This window comes from Vulpes lagopus, chromosome 2 (genome assembly GCF_018345385.1).
Source record: "Vulpes lagopus strain Blue_001 chromosome 2, ASM1834538v1, whole genome shotgun sequence".
NCBI classification, from domain to species: Eukaryota; Metazoa; Chordata; class Mammalia; order Carnivora; family Canidae; genus Vulpes; species Vulpes lagopus.
This window is the reverse complement of record NC_054825.1, coordinates 109,054,844-109,076,461: the sequence shown is the minus strand read 5'-3', so window position 1 is coordinate 109,076,461 and position 21,618 is coordinate 109,054,844. Positions and strand designations below refer to the sequence as shown.

The following is a 21,618-nucleotide window of genomic DNA, read 5'->3' as shown; positions in this document are numbered from 1 at the left end:
CTCCTGTTTTCTAAAAGAAAATTTCATCATACTATGGGAACATTTCACTGGGGAATATTAATCTTTCGATGGAGACAATGACATGCCAGGAGGGTACTTGGAACTCACAGCCAACTCAAACAATGCACTCCTACTAACACAGGAGTGTTACAGGACTTTTCTGTACATTTGTTACTTGCTTACAATGAGAAACTGCTCTTCCATCAAAAAAGGTTTTCATCCCCTTACTGATAATGTATCTACCCTTTTCACCCTATAATAGAGTGAGGCAATAATAGTAACATCTTTGAAAAGTAGGACACTAATTGAGCTAGCTCCCCTCACATTTCCTTCCCCCAACATAAACAGGTTTTCCCATTTTAGGATCTGAGTAATGTCTGTTTGCCTATTATGCTATAATAAATGAGTTATAAATCATATTTATGCTTTGAGATTAAATAAAAAAATAACCTCTTCATTAAGATAAACATTACACTAATTTAAAAAATTAAAGGAAAACGGGATTGGGCCCCAAATCTAAGATTTGGAAATCATTACTTACTGCAGGTACCAGTAATTTCTTCACTTCTTCAACGGCTCTCTTCAGTTTGATCTCCGCTCTGTTTTGAGCATCTTCCACAGTGATCAGTACATGTAAGTCTTCATTGAGATGTTCCCAATTAGGCTTGCCTCTATTCTGCTCCTCCTAAAAAATTTGCAAAACACATTACCAATTTTTCTTCTCAGAGAGAATATATCTTTCATAACACTAACAAGTTGCCAATAATTTAAGCTATGTTTGCATCATTCTGCTATAATGACATTATAAACCTTTTGAATTCTTTTCCTTGAAAAAAGGCTTGGTGTGAAACTACGTGGTCAAATGACAGTTAATCCAACAAATATTTCTTGATCACTTACATGTACGAAGCATGAAACCAGATGCTAAAGATACAACAGTAAGCAAGGCCATCAGATCCCTTGCAATGTTCTTATATACTAAGAAAGTTATTATGGAGTCATCTTTAGGTGATCATAAAAAGCATATTATTTCTTCTCTATTTTACTTATGGGGTAAATAAGTCATGAAGGTTAACTTAAACAAGTCAGCATCGAGGTCACACAACTAATACATGCCGATTTAGGAGCTGAATCCACATTTGCTTTCTCAAATTCAGTGATTTTTCCTTTTCTGTACAACTACTTTAAATAACACTGGCTGAATTCAAGTTCAGGACAAGTATTTTGCACATAAACATTATTATGTAAAAAAAAAAAAAATGCCAATTAAGCGTCACCTGGGTGGTTCAGTCAGTTGGGGGTCTGCCTTCAGCTCAGGTCATGATCTAGGGATCCTGGAATCAAGCCCTGTGTCAGGCTCTCTGCTCAGAGGGAAACCTGCTTTTCCTTCTCTCTCAGTCATTCCCCCTGCTTGTGCTCCCTCTCTCTCTCTCTCTCAAATAAATAAATAAATCTTAAAAAAAAAAAAAAAAAGATGCCATTTAAGTGTATCAAGTAGTAATTATGGAAACATTTCACTATAATCATTACAAGGAATATATGTTTCCATCAGACCTTGCTTTAAAAACAGTAAACTATAAGGTCACTATTTATAGCAATCATAAGTACTTGCTTAATGGAAAACATCAATGTTTCATCTCCTGAGGTCTTCAAATCACTTAGTGAGGGATACCCCATTATGGAAACATAGTCAAACCAATATACAGGGAGGTTTAAAAGTAGGGTTGACTACATTTCCCTTTCACCTAAGATATGATAATTTCACAATTACTTCTTGTTTTAAGTTTTAGAGATAACAGACACATTCGTAAGTAATATAATTCATAAATCATTTTTAAAACCAGAAAATAAGAGTGTAAATTTATAAATAACTAAAGAAATGGTATGGATACATGTACCTGGTTCAGTGCAAGGTAACAATAGATAATGTGTGTGGCTGTACCTTCCTCTTAAATGTCACTACTAAATTGTGAGATTCTGGGATGGGGTAACTGGGCGATGGGGCATATGACATATTGAGCACTGTGTGTTATATACAATTGACGAATCCCTGAACTCTACCTCTAAAACTAATAATACACTATATGTTAATTAATTGAATTTAAATAAAAGTAAATTTAAAAATAAATTTTAAGATTCCAAAGGAGATTAAAAAACTGGCATAAATTAATAAAATTAATACAATAAAACAGCCCTATACTACAACTTACATGTTTGCAGAGGTCATGCTAACGAAAATATATGGGCCTTAGCCAATAAGGATGGAAATGAATTCTAACAGTCAAATATATGTTTCTGCCCATATTTGTTAATATCATTAGTATGAAAATACTGTTTGCTCTCCTAATGTTTGCTAATCTGAATGGTGCCCAAGAAAAATAGAGATCTCATTAATAAATGATGTCAATAAACATTAAAATTTATGAATAAAATTTAATTTTTTTCACTTTAAGTTGTTTTGATTCAAATACTAATGAAGCTGTTTGGAAGTAACTATTCAATAAAAATATCTATTAAGTATTTCATCTTGCCTAGGGGACAGACACCATGAAAAGAAACGGGAAACTAGGGGGAAGCCTGGATGGCTCATTGGTTGAGTGCCTGCCTTTGGCCCAGAGCATGATCCTGGAGTACCAGGATCGAGTCCCACATTGGGTTCCCTGCATGGAGCCTGCTTCTCCTTCTGCCTATGTCTCTGCTGTGCTCTCTATTTCTCATGAATAAATAAATAAAACTCTTAAAAAAAAAAAAAGGGAAATTAGGGTATCAAGGAGTTGGAAAAAATTGAGAATCTCAGGGTTCTCTCTAGGGCTAACAACATAAAATATATATGAATGTATCTCTACCGTGGCAAGAAAAATCAATTTTTAAATACAGATTTTAATTTTTATGTTAAAAAATGTTAACAATATTTCTTCACCAAAATTTGTATTTATATTTTTTATATATCAATTTTCTGATCTAATAAAATGACTTCTACATTTTGATGAACCTAAAAAAGGGTGTCCAAATTCATAGGAGTAAGGGACTTCTGCTTCCAGCCAAGATAAAAATAACAGACAAGATTCACTCTCCTGGCTGAAACAACCAAAAAATAATAATAATGATAATAAAATAAAATAAATAAAATAAAAAAAAGGCAAAGCACAAGAAATGACAGTTCTCAAGCCTCTGAATGTCAGGCAATGAAGACAATGAGGCTGAGAGATGGCAAATCAAGAAGTCAACCCTAGGATTACCTCAGTTCTCTGGCTTGGGAGTCTCCAGGATGCAGGCTGGGGAAGGGTGCCAGGCTACCTCTCTGGCTTGTGGAGACTAAACAAAAAATCCAGGGAGACCAACCCAGCGAGATTTCAGAGAAGAGTACTAGAGCTATTCTGAAAGAATTTTGAGGATCTGCACAAGGTCCACTCATACACTCAGCTGAACACTAGTCAGTGCATGTGTGGCAGAGGAAATACCAGAGGCTGGAGAAAGAACCAGCCACAGGACCCAAGGTAAAAGTGCTGGGTTCCCTCAGAGAGCCAGACTAAAAGAGTTCATGATTCACAGATACTAGGTTAAGTATATACAAGGCTTGCCTCCGTCATAGGAAATAATTAAACCTGGTCTGAGACTACTCTGGTACTGCCTAATCAAATCTTAAAAGCAAGATCTAAAAGGATGAAAAGTGTTCCCAACTATCTTCACTGTGTCGCAGAAGAAAGCCCAAGAATATTTACAGGAATAGGAAACATCTACCCAACAAGGTAAAAGTCACACTATCTGGCATCTAATCAGAAATTAACATGCATGCCAAGATGCAGGAAAATGTAACATAACTGAGAAGAAAAACCAATCAATCAAAACTAACCTATAACTGTTATAATTTGTAGATAAAGACAACTAAAATTGTTTTACCCATATACACATATGTAAGACACAAATACAGATACTAATATAGGTGCTAATACAATGGTGACTGAGGAAGATTTATAATCCAAAATATTTAGAAAGGTGTAGGAATAAAAACTAATACCATGAGACTTACCACAGAAACTTTTATACATGGAAAGGCAAAAAGCCAAAGGATTTCAAAAGGAAGAGAGATTAATTGCATGATAGGAACAGAGAATAAAGTTAAAGTATAATTTGACATTGTGCTTTATTCAAGGAATACATTTTTAAGTTGTAAAACACTTTGGCAAATGTATACTCTTAATTAATTCAACAACTGAAGTGCCAGTCAAAAACTGAAAATAAAAGAAAGTTACATCTCCCCTAATGTTTGCTTCAAAATGAAGGTTTTTGCTTATTTTTTTTTCTAAGATTTTATTTATTTATTCATGAGAGACAGAGGCAGGGACATAGGCAGAAGGAGAAGCAGGCTCCCCGTGGGGATCCTGATGTGGGACTCAATCCCAGGATCCCCAGGATCATGACCTGAGCCGAACAAAGATGCTCAACCCCTGGAGCCACTCAGGTGCCCTAGTTTTGCTTAGTTTTAAAAACACTTGAAATAATAAAAACTTGTAGACAAAGATAAAGATGGTGAGATTATTATCATCATGTACTTATAGTCCCTCCTAAAATTCTAGAATACTGTAGAGTTTAAAATATACAAAACTCATAAAGAAGAAAATGGGAAAGGAAACAATTGAGAAACCACAAAGCATCTGAGCTGAGCAATCAGGGGTTTAGCTAACCCCAAGAGAAAAGGAACCAATTTCTGCTGTAGACTCCTCCCCCTGCCACCTCATTCCATCCCCTAGGGAAAAAGCTGAGGCACTGGCAGCAATAGTCACAGGGATAAAGGTGGGGCTAAGACTTGAAGACTGATTTAATTCTCACTAAGGGAGCAGTTGAAGCTCCACATCTATTCTCAGCTGGCACTCCTTAATTCCCAGCAAAAGATGAGAAATGTATTCCTAAAGAGTTCTACTTTACAGAACTGGATTTTGAGGGGCAGTTGGTGGGATCATTTACACACTGAAGGTTGAGGTGTCCAGCTCTACACCTAGAGCAAGGGCAGTCAGCCCACACACTAGTGGAGGAAGACTGGAAGACTTTTCTCTTGGGAGTCTGACCAGCCCAATAAACAGAAAACCACCTCAAGAAAACAACCACTGACCAGAGAGAAGAAAAATTCAAAATTCTGCAGAGTTTTGAATTAAAAGAAGATGTTGCATCCTTGAGGTAAAGGATGCTGTTAAAATAATTCAAAACATAACAGGGAATCTGAGAAACTAAAACTATGACAGTAAAATGAAAAACTTGGTAGACTGGAAGACAAAAACTGAGAAACTCTCCGTCCAAGCAGCAGCAATGACAGAGATGGAAAATGGTAAAGAACAGTTAAAAATTAGAGGACTAGTTCGAAAGGTCCAGAAACTAAATGACAGATGTTTCACCAAGAAAAAGAAAAAGGAAGAAGGAGGAAGAAAAATTATCACCGTAATACATACTTTTGAAACCAAAGTGAAAGGTAAGAGCTTCCAAATGAAAAAGGGCCCACTGAGTTCTCACCACAACAGAAAGATGAGATGAAAACAAAACAAACCAAAAAATCAACTACCAGCAACATAAGCACACAAGGTAGCAATAAGGAATAAATACCAAAGAATCTTGGCAGGCGGGGGCGCAGGGGGCACCCATGTTTTCATCCACAGACTTCACATAATTACATAATGTAATTCATAAATATATCAAACTTGATTTTTAAAAAATAGGTTTTAAGATCACTCTACACAGAAGCCACATTTATCCAATTGTAGTCCATTCTAAACTCAGAGTTAAGCAAATTCCTTGAAGAGTCTTTTTTTTTTTTTTTTAAGATTTTATTTATTTATTCATGGGAGACACAGAGAGAGAGAGGCAGAGGGAGAAGCAGGCTCCATGCAGGGAGCCTGACGTGGGACTCGATCCCAGGTCTCCAAGATCACACCCTGGGCTGAAGGCGGCGCTAAACTGCTGAGCCACCTGAGCTGCCCGAAGAGTGAGTTTTAAGCCTAGTAATTATTATTCATTACCAACCAGATTTCTCCCTGCGTTCTTTTTCTGCTTCTGTAACAGATGATAAAGGCAATATGGAATTGGATGAATACTATAGGGGAAGTCAATAAAACCTCTCTATAAAGGTTTTTTTTTTTTTCAGTCATAAGAAAACAAATAAAATAGGATTAGGGTACATACTTCTGTACCCAAAATGTACGTTATGAACCTACTCCCTAAATTTCTCACTTTAATAATTTGCGACAAATAAAAGACTGAAATGAAGCAGAGAGGAGGGATAGCAAAATGGATATACATCCAAAATGGTATAGTTCTCAGAAACTGTGGTTAAGGCATTGATTTCTTTCTACAGTTACATTTCAAGAGTCAACAGCAGAGATATCATGTGGAAAAAACAGCTCACTATTACTCATGATTACAATGTCTGGTTTATATTCACACAGCGCAATGTCATGTCATTTAATGTGCCACCAAATCCTCAGCAATACAGAAGAGCATGTCCCAAATTTGCATTCCAGCACAGTCATCCCTGCTAATTTCTAGGCCTTCAGATTCAACTGTCAACTTGACATGTGGTATCAGTATCTCCAAAGCACTCTCAGTATGTCTCAACTGAAGTCTGTTATCTCCCTTCTCCAAACTTGTCTACAATTAGGTCTCAGTTATTATGGATTCTAAGGAGTACAGATTTTTGAAATGTGAGGACAAGGACTAAGTGGTTTTGTAGAAGAATCTCTGAAATGCAGTCATAAGGTTATTTGTACCCTGAAGGAGAAGCTAAGCTACTACATATACCCATTCACAAACCACACAAATTTCAGGTATCATTTCTTGCTTATATTCATTCCATGTTGTAAATAAATTGGCCTATTCATAAACATGGATCATGACACCCATAACTATGTAAGTTATCTCCTATGTCCAGAATGCCTTCTTTAATATTTGCTTTTATTTATCTTTTGTTCTATCATAATGCAACTTATAATTACCTGTTCTAGCTTATAAGAAAGTTCGAGCTTAGTTGATATCAGAACCATGTTCTCATTGATTTTTATACCCTTGACAGTATGTATATAACTGACTTTACACCTATCTGGCCCTTAAATACTTACTGAACTCAACAACTCAGCTTTTTTATTGAGGAGTGTCATTAAGATACATCAATATATTGCAGCTTTCCCCACAGTACTTTGCTGTATTCATTATTTTTGTGTCTCTGCCTATGCTGTATTCATTATTTTTGTGTCTCTGCCTATAGAAGCCTCTATATAATCTCCCTTTATATAGATCTTGGTTTCTGGGCCTGCTTCTTTTCACCTTGGTATAGATCTTGGTTTCTGGGCCTGCTTCTTTTCACCTTCGTACTTAAATTGACAGTTCCACGTGACAATCTTTACACCTCTCTTTTACTTTTATTCTCTTCTCTTCTAGTTAACTTTCCCATACTTCTACAATACTGCTCATAAGGTATGACTTTCATATCCAGACAGTGCTTTCCCTTTACTCTGTCACCTTAGGACTACCTTGTTTCATTATATAAGAATAATGCAGTAACAGAAAGGTCAACGTCTTTTTAAAACTGCAAGACTCAGGTGAGTGCCAGAGTGGCTCAGTGTGTTAAGCATCCAACTCTTGGTTTTGGCTCAGGTCATGATCTCAAGGTCCTCAGATTGAGCCCTGAGACCCAGGTTGGGTTCTGAGCTCAATGGTGGAGTCAGCTAGTTCTACCTCCCTCCCATTGCTCCTCTCCCTACTCCTGCTCTAAAATAAATAAAATCTTAAAAAAAGAAAAGAAAAAAAAGACTAAAGCTTCAAGACTTCAAGACCTTCAAGACTAAAGCTCTATCTCAATATAACAGAACAACGTAAGAGCAAAGACAACGTATATAATTACTATGTCTGTACATAAGTTCAAAACTCAAAACCACTGACCTTTAATCTTTTAATTTTAGAGAGGCTGAAACGACAACATTGAAGGAAATGGCAATATAGCTTTATTTATAGAGTAAATTAAAGTTTAGCAGCATATAAAACTTTATAATGCCATCCATTCCTGATTGTAGATACAATTACCATTGATACTTTATTATGATCTACATTCCTGACAAGTATGCTATAAAGAAATAACAAATTTCAAATAACTTTTAGTCTCTCAGGTGATGAAGAAATTTAGAAATGGAAATAATGATGGTGATAAGATAGTAACTAAGCTTTTATTAAACAATTACTGCTTGCCAAGTACTATTCTCAGCAATATAAACATACCACCTCATTCATTCCTTGTAACAGCTGTATGAGTACAGTATTCTTATTCCTACAACATGTTAATAATGAGGCTGAGACAGACATGGCTTGCTCAAGTCATTTAGACAGTAAGTGTTCTATCTGGCAGAATGACCTCAGAGCTTGCACTCCCAACACTAATTCTTAGCATAAGACATTACCTACCTGAGAGCCCTAATTAAGCAAACTGCCCCCCCAAAGAGCATGAGTTAGTGAAAAAGCCAGAAACAGAACACTGAGATCTTGAATCTTAAGACCTTTTTCTATTTTACTTTTAAAATTTTTTGTGTGGTATTTTAAACATGTCTTGTTTGCACACCATTTGGAGATAGTAGGGACTTTGGACACAGATAAGGCAACACACTGAAATTATCTGGTGTATGTGCTTTTTGTTTGTTTGGTGTTGGTCCTATGTCCTAATTCAAAGTCAAGTGCTCTTTCTCCATAAATGAATTCCTGAATAAGTTATATGAAGAACAGTAGTGACAACTGTCAGAGAAACACCTGGCAAAAAAAAAAAAAAAAAAAAAAAGATCTCATATCTACAAATATGCTTTTTTATTTCCTAGATGAGAGAACTGCCTATCAAATTTCATTGACACAAAAATGATAAACCTGTGGCCATTTAGCACATAGAATTCCTTCAGTTATATTAAAGTTTTCAATGGGTGAGATTCTTAAAACTAAAATTTGGTCGTAGTACACAATGAACATCTCCAATATTATTATTGAATTAGGGCTAATTCAAACCATTGTCCTGAATGAAATAAGTTCTAACCATACTTCTCCATTACATACCATCCATTTCATTTTTGAAGCTACTATGTACAATGACATAAAGCTATTAAGTGAAAAAAATATATATATCAAAATTTGAGAACCCCTTTTGGTTTTGATTGGTTTTTAGAATAAAACCAAAAAACACCTGATAAGTAAGTGCCTGTGAAGTTTAAAATTATGTTCTAATTACAGTATCTATCTGAACAGAGTAATTCTATAACATGAAACATCAGACCACACTGATTGTCCCAACCCCTGCTGATAAACTCGTTTAATTACACATTTGTAGTCAGGCAAATGAGCCTAAGACTTCGCCCCCTACTGTGCTCTTAATGTGAAAGTTCATATGTCAAAACTTCCAAGAAAAGAATTCAAAAGGATTACGTATTTAAGCAAACCAAGGTTCCAGTAACATACTTATGAATATACATTTTAAGCCAAGCAATAAAGCTTAGACATATAACTATCTCCAGCTGTATATGCAATCTTAAATTAAGTTTAATATTCACTGAGAAAATGGACATAAAGTAGGCCTCACATAATTGTTCACTGACTCCAGCTACAAAGTTCCTCAAAAATTTTTTCTTAGCGAAGTTTTTATTTTTTATTTATTATTTTTTTAATAATAAATTTATTTTTATTGGTGTTCAATTTGCCAACATACAGAATAACACCCAGTGCTCATCCCGTCAAGTGCCCCCCTCAGTGCCTGTCACCCACCCATTCACCCCCACCCCCCCCTTCCTCTTCCACCACCCCTAGTTCGTTTCCCAGAGTTAGGAGTCTTTATGTTCTGTCTCCCTTTCTGATATTTCCTACCCATTTCTTCTCCCTTCCCTTCTATTCCCTTTCACTATTATTTATATTCCCCAAATGAATGAGAACATATAATGTTTGTCCTTCTCCAACTGACTCATTTCACTCAGCATAATACCCTCCAGTTCCATCCACATTGAAGCAAATGGTGGGTATTTGTCATTTCTAATGGCTAAGTAATATTCCATTGTATACATAAACCACCTCAAAAATTTTCTTAACTTGACGCCAGCAACATTTTCTTTCTTCCTTTTAAAGATTTACTTATTTATTTGAGAGAGAGAAGCAAACTCCCAGCTAAATGGGGAGCCCAACATTGAGCTCGAGATCATGACCTGAGTCAAAATTAAACATCGGATGGTTAACCAACTAAGCCACCCAGGAGCCCCAACAATCATATTTTCAAAGCAAATTATTTTCTAATAATATATGAAGATTAGAATATGTTTATACTGTCTGTTGAAGCCTCCTCAAGGAAATTCTTTAGGAAGCAAGCATTCAACAAAAGCTTGTTAAATTAAGCACAATAAGGGGCACCAGCATGGCACAGGCAGTGAATGTGTGACTCTTGGTTTTGGCCCAGATACTGATCTCAGGGTTGTGAGATCAAGCCCCAGGTCAGGCTCTGTGCTCAGCATACAGTCTGCTTGGGATTCTCTCTCCCTCTTCCCTCTTCTTCTTCCTCTTCCACTCCCACTCGTGTGCTCGCATGCTCTCTAAAATAAATAAATCTTTGAAATAGATAAATAAAGCACAATGAGACAATTCCCTTAACATGAAGAACTTTTTGTTTTATGTCAAATATTTTCCAAGTTAAGAAAAAAGGGACTATTCTTAATACTTTCCTTCACAAGAAATATCCACTGCCTGTAAACAGTACTAAAAGACTGTCAGGTATATCCTCCTTCCAGTTTTCATACATTAAGTCTACTAATTTAAGTGTAATAACCATATGTCCAAATTATATCACCAGTTATGACCTCAATATGGCCAAATCATATTGGTTTCTTTCAATGACAACCAAATTAAGATTTCTCTAGATCAGAGCTGTCTGTAGAATGTGAAAGTAAGTTTCGCTGTGACCATTTGGGAAGCTGAATATGATCTTGATGATACCACAGTGAAGGTGAAAAGACTGATCTAAATATGTGTAAAGTTTTCCCACAAAAAGACAAATATAATCAAGTGATTTTTAATTTCACTTCCCAGCAAGTATAAAGATCAATGGCTGACTACTGGTTAACAAAAATAGAGTGAGAATAGAAATAAAGAACTGTCAGGAAATTTTTTCAAAAACTTGGGGCTGAGTTTCTGTTGCTAACAATCACCCATATAAAAGCAGTTGTTATCCCTGGAAACATGAAACACCTCCTTAAAGCTTTAGTAGAATCCTTTTGCCGTTCCTATGTGGAATTCTGTATACTGTGTCTTTTTCTCTTCACTATTTAGTACGTGCAAGATAAGATAATTACAAGTATAGAAAGAAGTCATCTGTTTTAAAATGTGAGGTTTTAAAATATTAAATTGGAATGTATACTTGCTGATAGTACACAAGAAAAAAGAAAAAGACTGAACATTTCTACTCTCCTCCACCCCAAACACCAAAATCCCAATTTCCGTTTTGTCCCAATGATGCATTAATACCACTTTGTTCTACTTACTTATAATATGTTTTAAATTCTGGAAGCCTTAGTCCTGTCCCCTAAATTTTTCCTTTTCAAGACTTTCCTTGGTTATTCTTGTTAATTTTTTCACATAAACTTTATAATCATTTTGTCTAGCTCCAGAAAAAAAATTGCCGATTTCCACTTGGGATTATGTAATATTTTGAAAATTAACTAGGGACAATTGACATCTCCATGTAAATCTTCCTATACAAGAATCATAATGAAATCTTCCCCAGATCCTCTCAGAATGTTTCCTGCTATCATTTTTATTTTCAGACATAGCAATTCTGATGTGTATTACTATCTAAAAAGCTGCAAGGAGTCTAGAATCAAAGTCACCTCCATATTAAATGGCCCACAACTGTTCAATTTTTACTAAGTACAGCATGAGATACAAAGATGAAGTCACACCTAGTATTAACAAAAAGTAAACATATAGGGCCTTGTACACAGCAATTTATATCTTACAAAGCTAATCAATCCTTTTAAACCCTTTTAAACCTTTTAAATTTACTACTATAAATCACCTGTTTCTCACTGAAAAATGAGATAAACTAATGGGCAGAACCCTGACTTAGTATCACTCAGCTAAAGTGACTTCAGATTATACGGTCTGCTTTAAATATTTTACAACTAACATTATACTACTAAGTAGAAAAGATTAAATATTTTAAAACCATAATAAGTATTATAATTATTTCATTGAGAATAAACAGGATGATTATTCTGACAAAGCCACCTACAGGTTAACTTACTTCCTTGAACAAAGATCATTCCCAGGGCCAAGCATGATAGTTTTTTTGTTTTTAAAGATTTGATTTATTTATTCGAGAAAGAGAAGGCGCATGCAGATGCCCAAGCATGAGCACACAAGCAGCGGGAGGGGGAGCAGCAGACTCCCAGTTGAGCAGGGAGTGCGACATGGGGCTAGATCCCAGGACCCTGAGATCATGACCTGAGCTGAAGGCAGACACTAAATAACTGAGCCACCCAGGTGTCCCCCAAGTATGATAGTTTTAAGGAGAGAGTTAAGAGAATGACAGTATATGGTTCACTACTATACAGGTACTTTTTCCTAATGGAATTTACTTAGTAAATTCGACACACATTCAAAACAAAACAATGATTTATTTTAGAATATGATTTTTAAATACGTTTTCTGAATATTCAATTTGTTGATATTCTAAATGAATTTATAATACTATACTTACTAGCTGTATTTAGGCAAAATACTTGAACCTTGGTGTCCTCACCTTCATTAACAGAGCTCAGTCTAGTACTTAACATCACAGGACTAGGATGAGCTCTGAATGTGCTATGTTTGTACAGCACAAAGAGGAGCAGTGAGCGTTTCTTAAGACCTATATAACTGATGTTGCCACTGTTCAAACAGGCTATCTAAAATCAAACAGGAAGAAAGGACTGTAGAAAATGACATAGCAAAAATATAAGAGAACTGATGACTGAAGAACAGCAAATAAACTAAGATGACTGTAGGTTATAATTTAGGAAAATAAAAGCAGAAAGCTCCTTGGGGATAAAGAGTGCCATCTTACATAATCTAACTTTTAATTAACTTAATCAATAAAAATATGCTAAATGTTAAGTTAAAACATGAAATTATTTTAAAATAAAATTTTTATGACAAACAAGCTCAATAAAGATGCACCTGTAATCTCTAGGGTAGCAAACTGGAGGAGAGCTCAGCTAATCAAATCATTGAATTGTCTTCCATATAGGGTTTAGATTTGAAACAGCACATAAAGAACTACTACAGTTTCCCAGAAAAAGGAATAAACTATGATTATTCCATGAGCTCTACAAAAACTTACCAAAAGAGTAGTAAAGGGAATTTATTAAAAATTAAAAATTGAAGAATGAGTTCAAATACTTCTTCCATAGTATTTTCACACCTCCCCCTCTCTGAATTCACCTCCCTCACTTTGCTTCCATAGGATTTCATGGTTCTGTAATACTTAAAACTGTATAGTCTTCTACATCAGCATACAGAGTAATAAGCCTCCAGAGAGCAAGATGATTCCTTCATTTTTTTATATTACTCAAATATATTTAAAAATGCCTAAATAAGAGTTTGGTATATAACCAAGAGCTGCACATTTCTCTGTTCTCATCTGCACAGATGTGGGCTTGTACTTTTTATAATGTTTTCATCAGTTTTTGTTGAGTATTTATCATTTTACATCTATGCATATTTTATCAATGAGTCATGTCATATACAAATATACTACTGGTTTCTCAACATGTATACATGCTATAATGAACACAATACAAATCTGCTTAAAAATATACCTAAATTCAGATTAGTTTTTTAAAAAATCATTATGCGTTAACTTTACTCACTACTATCCTTATATATTAAGAATCACTTTCCTAAAGCATCTGGCAAAATACTTTGTATACACTAAGCATTTAAAAAACATCTGGAATTAAATTTCTAAACTTAAAAGTAGCAAGTAAATAAAATATACTGGTTAAATGATTACTAAAGCCATGTAGTATTTTCTTGTGCATCCTACATGTGTACTTTTTCCCCATGGGTTAGGGAAAATAATTAAATACCTAAAAATTTCAATTTAAGATGTATCAAGAAAAATATCAACTAGGAAATACCAAAACAGAATATTCTACACCTGCCTGCTGTGATTAAATATAAATACACTAAACATGTAATTGAAGTAAAAGCACATACACAAAATAAAAAGATGAATCGAATGAATAAACTAAAATCGCAGGAAAATAAGGGTTATCATGAAGGATCCACATATAGCTATGGCCTGCCTCATTTCTTGAAGCCAAAGATCAGAGCCTAATGTTATATAATTAAATTTTCCAAAATATAAGAGAGCAAGAGCACATGGTTTGTTAGGTTACAGTTCTTGAGGACAACAAGACAGAAAATGAAAAGCAGCTCTACTATTTATAGTTGTTACTCTGCAATGTCCTGTCTGTCCAATCTAATGCCACTGTGGATATTTATAGCATTCATATTGCCCAAATTTGAATTCACAGCCTCCTTCAGGTAATCTTGAACCCATCAGCGATAAGCAGTGTCAAAACCACAATAGTCTCTAATACAGAGATGCCTAACTGCAGAGCTCTACTGTCATTACCTGAATTCCAAGATCCTGATAAAGAAAAAAGCAGTATGATTTATAATTAATTGTTTTACATTCCATCGTCCTGAGCACCTACCAAGTATTCACATTTACTAATAGTAATTGGAATGTTAAGTATGCTCCAAACCCTAAATCAGCATTTGGACATTGGAAAATAAAGAATAAAAGGAATTTGTTAAGTAGAAAGGCAACAAACAAGAAGTTCTCTCCTCATTACCTACCTCAAAAAAGTGAACAGGGTACATAATACAGCAAGGAAAGAACGAAGACCAAATGGAAGTCTTATTTCAGTAGCATATTTTAGTTATCTCTGGAACCCTGAGCAACTCATTCATATATTCATTTATTTACTTCGTAAATACTTGAGTTTTCTACTAAAACAGAAAGCATTTTCCTAGTAAACATGGTTTATGACTGCTAAGTGAACAAACATACAAGCCCTGAAGGAACTCACAAGCTAGGCAAGGAAGGCAGAAATGAAATAAGCAGTAAGAAAATAACTATTTACTCGCAGTTGAGTGACAGACACCGAAATTCACAGTGCTATAGAAGTGCATACTAGACTTTTTTACTGTATAACCTACATCAGTCAACTGCCTCCTGAAATTTCATTTCTTCATTTGAAAAGGGCACAAAGGTTGCAAGGATTATGAAAGAAAGAATGAGGCAGTGACCAAGTTCACAGTGCCTAACACTTTTACTATGTAACTCCTAGTATCCCTGCTCCCCTCCTGGGTTTTCCTTAAAAGAGGACTTTCCAACTAATATGAATTCCACTGCCTGTCATCATGTTAACCAACCATCAATAAAAGTAAATCAAACCAATGTAAGGTTAATAGTGTTTCTTTTTTTAAAGGAATTAATTTATCTGAGAGAGAGAGTGAGAGAGAGCCTGAGCAGGGGGAGGGGCAGAAGGACAAGCAGACTCCCCGCTATCCCAAAACCCTGAGATCATGACCTGAGCCAAAGGCAGACATTTAATGGAATAAGCCACCCAGGCACCATTCTGTTTGTCATCTAAAAGATTTCTAACAGTGATGATTATTTGGTACATTTAAGTATCTTAAAATTATCCTCCTGATTTCAACTAAAAAAAATATGGATAGGTATCCAAAATACACCCCAGAGATTATCATAGGAATGGGTCAGAAGAAACTGTATTTTGAAAAGCTCTACAGAGAGTTCTAATGCACAGCCAGGTAGTAGCAGGTATAAATACTATGAATAGCATACTTCTAATTTCTGGTTAATAGATGATATGATGTCCGATGATCAAAAGTATAATACTGGGTTGCCTAAATGGTTAATGTTAATGGTTATTATAAGCAGAGTCCCTTCTTTTCCTGATAATTCCAAAATGTTAACTTATTTCACATATCTAGACTTCTCAGAGGATAAAAAGCAAGCATACCTTTAGCTCACTAGAAGAACTAGGTGAATTCAGGGTTCTCCAGGTCTACAATTCTCGTATTACACTGTCTCTCTCGTCCAAAACCTATAAAATCCAAGACTTGTCTTCTAATCTTTTATTAAAATGTGGCTAACAAGTTATGACTATAAAAAGTGATACCTTTCTAATACATCTTCAAGATAATTTGAACAGCAAAATATAACCATAAGAGTGATAGCTAATGTAGCAGTGTATTATGCAATGCAATTTTTCCCTTTTCTCTTAAAGATACTGAGTAGTTTTTACTTCCTGTGGGTACTAGTGAAAAATGACTGATCCAGAGTAAGACTGACACGTACATTCAAAGATGTGAATGAACTGAAAACATTAAAAACAATTATTCTTCAATGATGTTATGTTAGCATGACTGCAACAGCAATAGTCTGAATACAGGTAAAGTGGAAACAACAGCTAACAGTACCTTCAAACGCTTGCATCAAATAGACGGTGATCAAGCAAAAACAGGGTAAAAATAGGAACTGTTATCTTTTTTTTTTTTTTAATTAAATGCTACTCTGCAGACATTTTAGTAGGTAAAAATAAGCTGTATGATGCCTTCCTTCATGAACTGGCAGTCAATATATTTAATTTCCCTAAAAACTGTTTTTAAAAATTCCCAATCTATTTGCTAACTAAAACCTGACCTGTTACACTCATGACTCTTTACTGTACAAACTGTCACTTTTTATAATATTTTATACATTATCCAATATTATAATTTTAATGCTAAACATTCTATTGTTATTTTTAGACTCTACTGTAATTCCCTGAGAATTCAACTATATCACCAAAGAAAGGCACAATCTCTCAACAGAATAAAATAGTTCAGAGAATCTAGGTTTTGTTTTCTCTATTAGAAATCATTTTGATCAGACACAAGTTTCAGAGATGTGAACTTAAAGTGCAATTTTTAAACTCCTCTCCCTGTTATCCACTGGCATCACTAGAACTATATAATCACAAAATTATTATTTGCTTCAAAGTCTTAATTAACAGCTTTAAAATATGTTTCATCAGTGATCAAGGAAGTTTTCTCAGTAACCAAGGAATGGTGCACCATTTATCCACCAGTGATTAAAGACTTTCCTTACGTACAACAAGATATGCTTAGACAAGACACCCAAGTCCACTCTTTCAGAATAACTGCTCCATTTCCTCTCAGCTAATTAGGGAACAGATGTAACAGATGCTATTCTCCATCTAACTGAAATATGAAGGCAATGGAAAAATTTTCTGAGGTATCAAACAAATTTTGTAACAACAACATGAAATCATTGTAATGCTTATGAATTAAGCTACCATTAATAATTACTGTGGTTAATTCTGAGGATGAGGCTCAATTTAAATAATGTTATAATTAAAGAAAACATCTCTTTGAAAATGACCACATACACCTAAGTATCAACTGCTTATATTATAAATCAATATAAAAAATACTAAAGATAATCCTTTTGTATTTACTAATCATGAATAGTAGAGCTGATTAACCTTATTTTACAGATTAGATGACTAAATCTCAGAGAAAGTAACTTTTCTCAAGTCCTTAACCAGTGAGTAAAAGATCCAGAACATAAATACAAGTCTGAGTCTTTTTCTCATGTCCTCTGCACTATACCACACTGGAAGAATCATCACTAAATCTATTTATTCTTTTTCCATGTCCATATAAAATGTGGAAGTATCTCTGAGGCCCATTTTTGACAAGCTGTCTCAGAAGCTCTTTCGTTTTGAACTTCTCTAACAGTCCTAGTCATCTGATTCTTACTAACAATTTATTTTTATAAGACAACTCTTTAAGTATACAGATCTCATCTCTTCATTTCCAGTATGGATTAGTTAAGATTCTACTTAATATTAGTATTCTTTGGTGAAAGACAATTATCATATGGTTTTACTTGTATGTGGAATATAAGAAATAGTGACAGGGACTATAAGGGAAAGGAGGGAAACTGGGGAAAAATCAGAGTAGGACAAACCATAAGACTCCTAACTCTGGGAAACAAAAAAAAGGTTGCAGAAAGGGGAATGGGTGACGGGTACTAAGGGAGGCATGTGATGTGATGAGCACTGGGTGTTATGCTATATGTTGGCAAACTTAATTTAAATAAATATTTTTTTAAAAAGATAAGGATTCTTGCCCCATTTATTTCTTACGATATTCTTCACACTCAGATGTTAATTTAATGAAATAAGAGAAAATACCATGTTTGATGACCCTAACTCCATACACTAAATCTAGCTCAGCTCTCTAAAGAGTAGAAAGTTTAAGAATATATCTTCCTAGTAAAAAAAGCCTGGAGACTACTTCCATGCTACTCTTTAAAGAAAGGATTAAAAACTAATTAAACAAGTAAATTCACACAGCCATAAGAAATGCAAGCCTCAGGGTCGCCTGAGTGGCTCAGTTGGTTGAGCATCCAACTCTTGATTTCAGCTCACATAATGATCTCAGGGTCCTGAGATCAAGCCCAACCTGGGCCTCTGCACACAGGGTGGAGTCATTTGAGATTCTTTCTCCCTAACCCCTCCTCCTGCTTACAAGTGCATGTGCTCAGTCTCTCAAACAAACAAATAAAATATTTCCAAAGGAAAAAAAAAAAAAAAAGGCAAGCCTCTGTGAACACTTACTGTACTGGGAGAGCTATAAAGTTGTGGCCTTCCTAGGCTTACCATGCCAGGTCTTCTTGCCAAATACAAAATTGACCTTCTATTAGGGGTGGGGGGTGGGGGTGGGGGGAGAGAACTTATAAATCAAATTAATTTTGAAAAACAGGGCTTTTTATTCTAAATGCTGAAAGAATAATTTATTTTATTTTAAGCAGTTAGTAGAAACTATTACACAATAAATGGAACCCTAATCATCAAAATCTGCAGCCCATAAACAGCAAAGAATTTATCTACATATACAACCTTTGCTCATCAATATACTATCCTTTAATATCAATAACCAGAATAAAGACCTTCTCCCGGTAAAGTACAAAACACTCTCTTCCTTAAAATATTCAAATGGTTTGTAGTAATTCTGATAAACTTACCTAGGAAACCTCAAAACTTTAAAGTCTGTGGCCTCCTCTAAGTTATACCCACAACTGGAACAAAACTAAGAACTAAGGAAAACCAGTATCATCTAACCTTGTTTAACTGAGCTACTTCTAATTAAAATCTGTACCTGTCCAGTTTGCCTATAAAAGGGCAGGCCCTGTTACCTTAAATTTAACTGTATCTTTAGAACTTAGCATATTTCTGGCCACAAAGGAAATTTTTTAAAAAGGTCTATTGGATAAAACAATCAAGAAACAAATTAACTAGTTTTCAATTGATGTGACCTGTCATTTTCCGGGAAAATGGAAAATGACTATTTCCCTAGTCAGCTGCTATAGTTCTTTCTCATGTAAGACAAGAATAAGATCTCTTAGATTTCTTGAATTGTAATAAATTGGAATCTTGCTCACATAAAAACCCTGTGAATACCCACTTTTCTTCATATTAAATGTAAAAAGCATGTATATAACTAAACATGGAAAACTGATGCAAGGGAGGAAAATAAAGAACTAGGTGGGTAGGAACAAGTAAACCTGTTAATATACACATAGAATATACACCAAAAATGGACCACGTGATTCCTAATTGATCTTAACCTCCTAGATGTAGCTGTATATCTTCTAATAATATCCAAATTTATATCTCTTGTTCATCAGTGAAATTATCCTTTAGTACCCATAATCAAAATAAAGGAAGCTACTATTTAAGAAGAAAAATTAGTTATTTGTGTGTGTCAATTGGGCTATGCTGAACTCCAGTTGCCAGAATTCTATTCTACTGTGTGTTACCAGTTAGGATGAGCGATAAGAAATATTCCTTCCTAAAAGCTGGAAGACAAAAAGGAGGCAATGGCCATTTTTTTTAGCATTCTCCCAGCTATTCAACCAAATGCTAATTTAGTTGCTGCTGTGAAAAAGATTTTGTAGATGTAATAAAGTCCCTAACCAGCTGAATTTACTCACGGGGGATATTATCCTGGGTGGGCCAGAGTGAACTGAATACAGTTGGAACCTCTAAACCAGGGATAAGTCCTTCTTTAAAGTCAGTATACTTCCAACACTAAGGAGTCTATATACTTCCCTTCTCTTTGGAGTTTTCTGACTGTCAAATGCACTCCATTCCCTTTAGATCTTCTTTACTGCCTGTTCTGAATGACCATAAATAGGAGAAGACACAACTGCATAATGTCAATTCCTCATAAGTCCACGTGTGTATCCTGCTGCTACTTCTTTGGTTGAACACTGACTTGTACACTTACCATAAAGCTTCACCTAAAAGTTATAAAATAAAATAAAAGAATACCATTAAGCCACTAAAGCCATAATTATGGCATGGATGAAAGAGACTAACCTAACCTTGCCAATGTATTCAACGTAGTCATGTTTAAGAGTATTTTTAGGCTAAATAAATTAAAATCTATTCCAGAATGTCAAATAAGTTGCATCAAATCCACACTGCTAAGAAAAAAAAGTATTCATTTTGGTATGAAAAAAATAACTTCTTTAATAAACACATTGGATTAATCCTTATTCAGTAAACATGGAGGAGAGTAGTTAAGATAGGGAAAATGAAAAGCCTTCATGAAATGTCATCAAAGTATTAAGGGCACATTGAAAAAGGCCACAAACCCCCAATTTAACTAGATGTAACAAATACTTTATGATGAATTTTTTAGAAATCCTCCATTTTATCCAAAAAAGACCTTCATATTATTAAGTTGCAAACAACAGAGTAGGATGCACATGTGTACTATGCATGTTGTGGGTATGCATATATATTTTTAAATTTCTACAAATAGCCTGTACTCTTAAGATATTAATAAACCACAGAAAGATATTAATCTCATTTTTACACTAACATCCCAGAATACAACTGTACTTAGTTACAATATAATCATGAAAAGACAGCATTTGAAAATAATACCCTATATAAATGAACATATTATCGTAATGAGGTGACAAATTTGAGAAAGGTAAAAAGTGAAAAGTGAAAAGTTTTGGTTACTTATGAACAATCAAGTGCTAGACTAATTTTGTACTTTAAGTAGAAAACCGTAACTACCTATGCTCTCCAAAAAAAAATAAGTATTCAATATTTAAAGTGCCTCTTGATAGTTTAATAAATTAGACATATTATCTCTTGAAACTCTATCTCACAAACAGAATGCTGTGTCACCGTATCACCTTGGGATAACGTTCCCTTTTCAAATTATTCTATGTATAAGGAATACATTAATATTTTTAAACACTGAAGAGTATCTAGAATAATAATTAAAAATTGGGCCCTTTTTTGAACATCACAATTTCAAGACTTAGTATATACTGAATCAAGTGTATTTGATCAAATGTATTCCTTTTCATCACCACATAACATTCCACTGCATGAAGAGACCAGAATTTCTATCTCCCTATTAATGGTTATTTATGCTGTTCCCAACAGTTTATTATTATAA

The 21,618-nt window shown here is 34.6% G+C and overlaps 1 protein-coding gene across 9 annotated transcripts in view; it reads right to left on the bottom strand.

The window, feature by feature from the left end:
• The window catches only part of QKI (QKI, KH domain containing RNA binding), a 162,102-nt gene that overhangs the window by 46,457 nt on the left and 94,027 nt on the right, over positions 1-21,618 (bottom strand). For all 9 annotated transcript variants that reach the window (XR_005986249.1, XM_041745511.1, XM_041745512.1 and 6 more), the window contains one exon: positions 542-685. Coding sequence is in view for 8 of the 9 variants with exons in the window: in XM_041745511.1 (XP_041601445.1) it covers positions 542-685 (144 nt within the window). In the remaining variant the exon portion in view is untranslated. The remainder of the gene's footprint in view (positions 1-541; positions 686-21,618) is intronic.